This window comes from Myotis brandtii, unplaced genomic scaffold (genome assembly GCF_000412655.1).
Source record: "Myotis brandtii unplaced genomic scaffold, ASM41265v1 C42621560, whole genome shotgun sequence".
Lineage (NCBI taxonomy): Eukaryota > Metazoa > Chordata > Mammalia > Chiroptera > Vespertilionidae > Myotis > Myotis brandtii.
In genome coordinates this window covers 1-1,830 of record NW_005326252.1, presented here as the reverse complement: position 1 = coordinate 1,830, position 1,830 = coordinate 1, and the positions used below count along the sequence as shown (strand labels likewise).

The following is a 1,830-nucleotide window of genomic DNA, read 5'->3' as shown; positions in this document are numbered from 1 at the left end:
GCCCCCCCCCCCCCCCCCCCGCCAGCTTGGTGGTCTGGGAAGGCCCTTCCTCCCATGGAACACCCTGCTGCCCCACAGAGAGGGTGCTCAGGGGGACAGACAGGTGGGCAGGTGTGCCTCAGAGCTTCTTATTGTCCACTGTGTCCAGCTGCAAGTCAGTTAGCACCCTCCACCCCCTCAGCTTCCTCCTCTCTGAATACTTTGCCGTCCCATTGCCTCCTCCAGGAGATGGGGGCTGAGCAGGGTCGTCCGGGGCTCTGGCACAAGTGCACAGTTAGGCAGTGGAGTCCAAAGAAATCTCTGCCTAAGAACTACCCAAAGGGTGGGCAGGACTGACCTGCAGCAGCTGATGGCCAGGCACCTGTTCAGGGGGCGCTGTGGGTAGTGGCTAGCCCCCTGAGTTTCACCCCCAGCCATCATGGAACCCTGTGGGCTGGACTGGAGCAGGGTTTTGGTGGCCTTCTGCTGACCAGCATCTTCTCCCTGCAGGCATCACGTGGGGCAAGGTGGTGTCCCTGTACTTGGTGGCTGCGGGGCTGGCTGTGGACTGTGTGCGGCAGGCCCAGCCCGCCATGGTTCATGCTCTCGTCGATTGCCTCGGGGAATTTGTGCGCAAGACCCTGGCAACCTGGCTGCGGAGGCGCGGTGGATGGGTGAGTGGGGTCTGGGGGTGCAGGGGTGCTGGGAAGGGGAGTGGTGCTAAAGGGGGGAGGACGAGTAAGGGTTGGGCTGCTGGGTCCAGGACTGGCCTGCTGCCCCACCTCAGTGTTGACCTCTCCCTCCACCCCCAACTCCAGCTCTAAAGACCCGCTGCCTGGCCCCTGCACTGCAGAAGGCAGCCTGGGGAGGGACTTCAGGCCTGAGAGGGAAAGGCCCAGCACTGCCCTGCCCTGCCCTCCCCACGGGGCTCCAGTGCCTAGTGAGCGATGGCATTGGTCATCTCCAACACTGTCTCCATGCCCCTAACTACTCACCTGGCCCAGCCAGACCTTGGGGGCTGCTGGGCCCTGGGCATGGGGCGGGGCACCTTCACCCATAGATCTGTTTTCTCTGTAAAATAGGTGGGACACACTGGCAGGAGTGTCGAGCTCAGCCCTCCGTTGAGGTTGCAGCCAAGGGCTGTGGTCTCATCTGAAGGGGGCATTGGGTGGGGAGGTATTGCCTCCAGGTGACTCCCGTGGCTGTGGCACCCCCAGCACAGGGACTCTGAGGCCTCTGTCCTCTCCTGCCCACTCCACTGAAGCCCCACTGGGGCTGGACATGGTGGCTTCCTGGCATGGGGCCCAGCTGCCTCCTCTCCCAGCTGAGCTCCCTTCCCTTCTCACCATCTGAATCCTCATGGAGGGGTTTGGTCCCTGCTGGAGCCTTCAGTCCCCTCCAGACCACAGACCTTCCCTTCATGGCTCAGTGCTCCCTGTCGGCTCGGCTGACACAGGTGGAAGGCTCGGGGGCCTCCGCTCCCCACTCTGTTCTCAACTGTCCCTTCCTCCCTGCAGACCGACGTCCTCAAGTGTGTGGTCAGCAGCAACCCTGGCTTCCAGTCCCATTGGCTTGTGACTGCACTCTGCAGCTTCGGCCGCTTCCTGAAGGCTGCCTTCTTTGTGCTGTTGCCAGAAAGATGAACCTGGCCCTGGAACCAGGAGGCTCTGGGCCGAGGCACTGCCCTCCTCCCGCAAAGCCCCTCCTCCCGCGAGCCCCTTCTCTGTACACCCAGACCCTCGGGAAGTGGGAACGCAGGCTCCCCTGGGCCTGGAGCTGGCCTTCAGTGCCCTCCTGTGGCCCTGCTCCATGTGCCTCTTGTGGAGCCAGAAGGTCAGGGTGACCTCCCGG

At 63.4% G+C, this 1,830-nt stretch overlaps 1 protein-coding gene across 1 annotated transcript; it reads left to right on the top strand.

The window, feature by feature from the left end:
• Positions 1-11: 11 nt before the first annotated feature.
• Positions 12-1,824, top strand: LOC102262203 (bcl-2-related ovarian killer protein). The gene is made up of 3 exons (XM_005853024.2): positions 12-103; positions 490-653; positions 1,497-1,824. The coding sequence occupies exons 1-3, from the start codon at positions 55-57 to the stop codon at positions 1,620-1,622; spliced, it is 339 nt and encodes a 112-aa protein (XP_005853086.2). The 5' UTR covers positions 12-54; the 3' UTR covers positions 1,623-1,824.
• The last annotated feature ends 6 nt before the right edge of the window (positions 1,825-1,830 follow it).

Coding starts and splice junctions, on each gene's coding strand:
- LOC102262203 (XM_005853024.2), top strand. CDS start 55: ATGGAACACCCTGCTGCCCCACAGAGAGGGTGCTCAGGGGGACAGACA. Junction 104..489: donor GTGCTCAGGGGGACAGACAG/GTGGGCAGGTGT, acceptor TTCTCCCTGCAG/GCATCACGTGGGGCAAGGTG. Junction 654..1,496: donor TGCGGAGGCGCGGTGGATGG/GTGAGTGGGGTC, acceptor TCCTCCCTGCAG/ACCGACGTCCTCAAGTGTGT.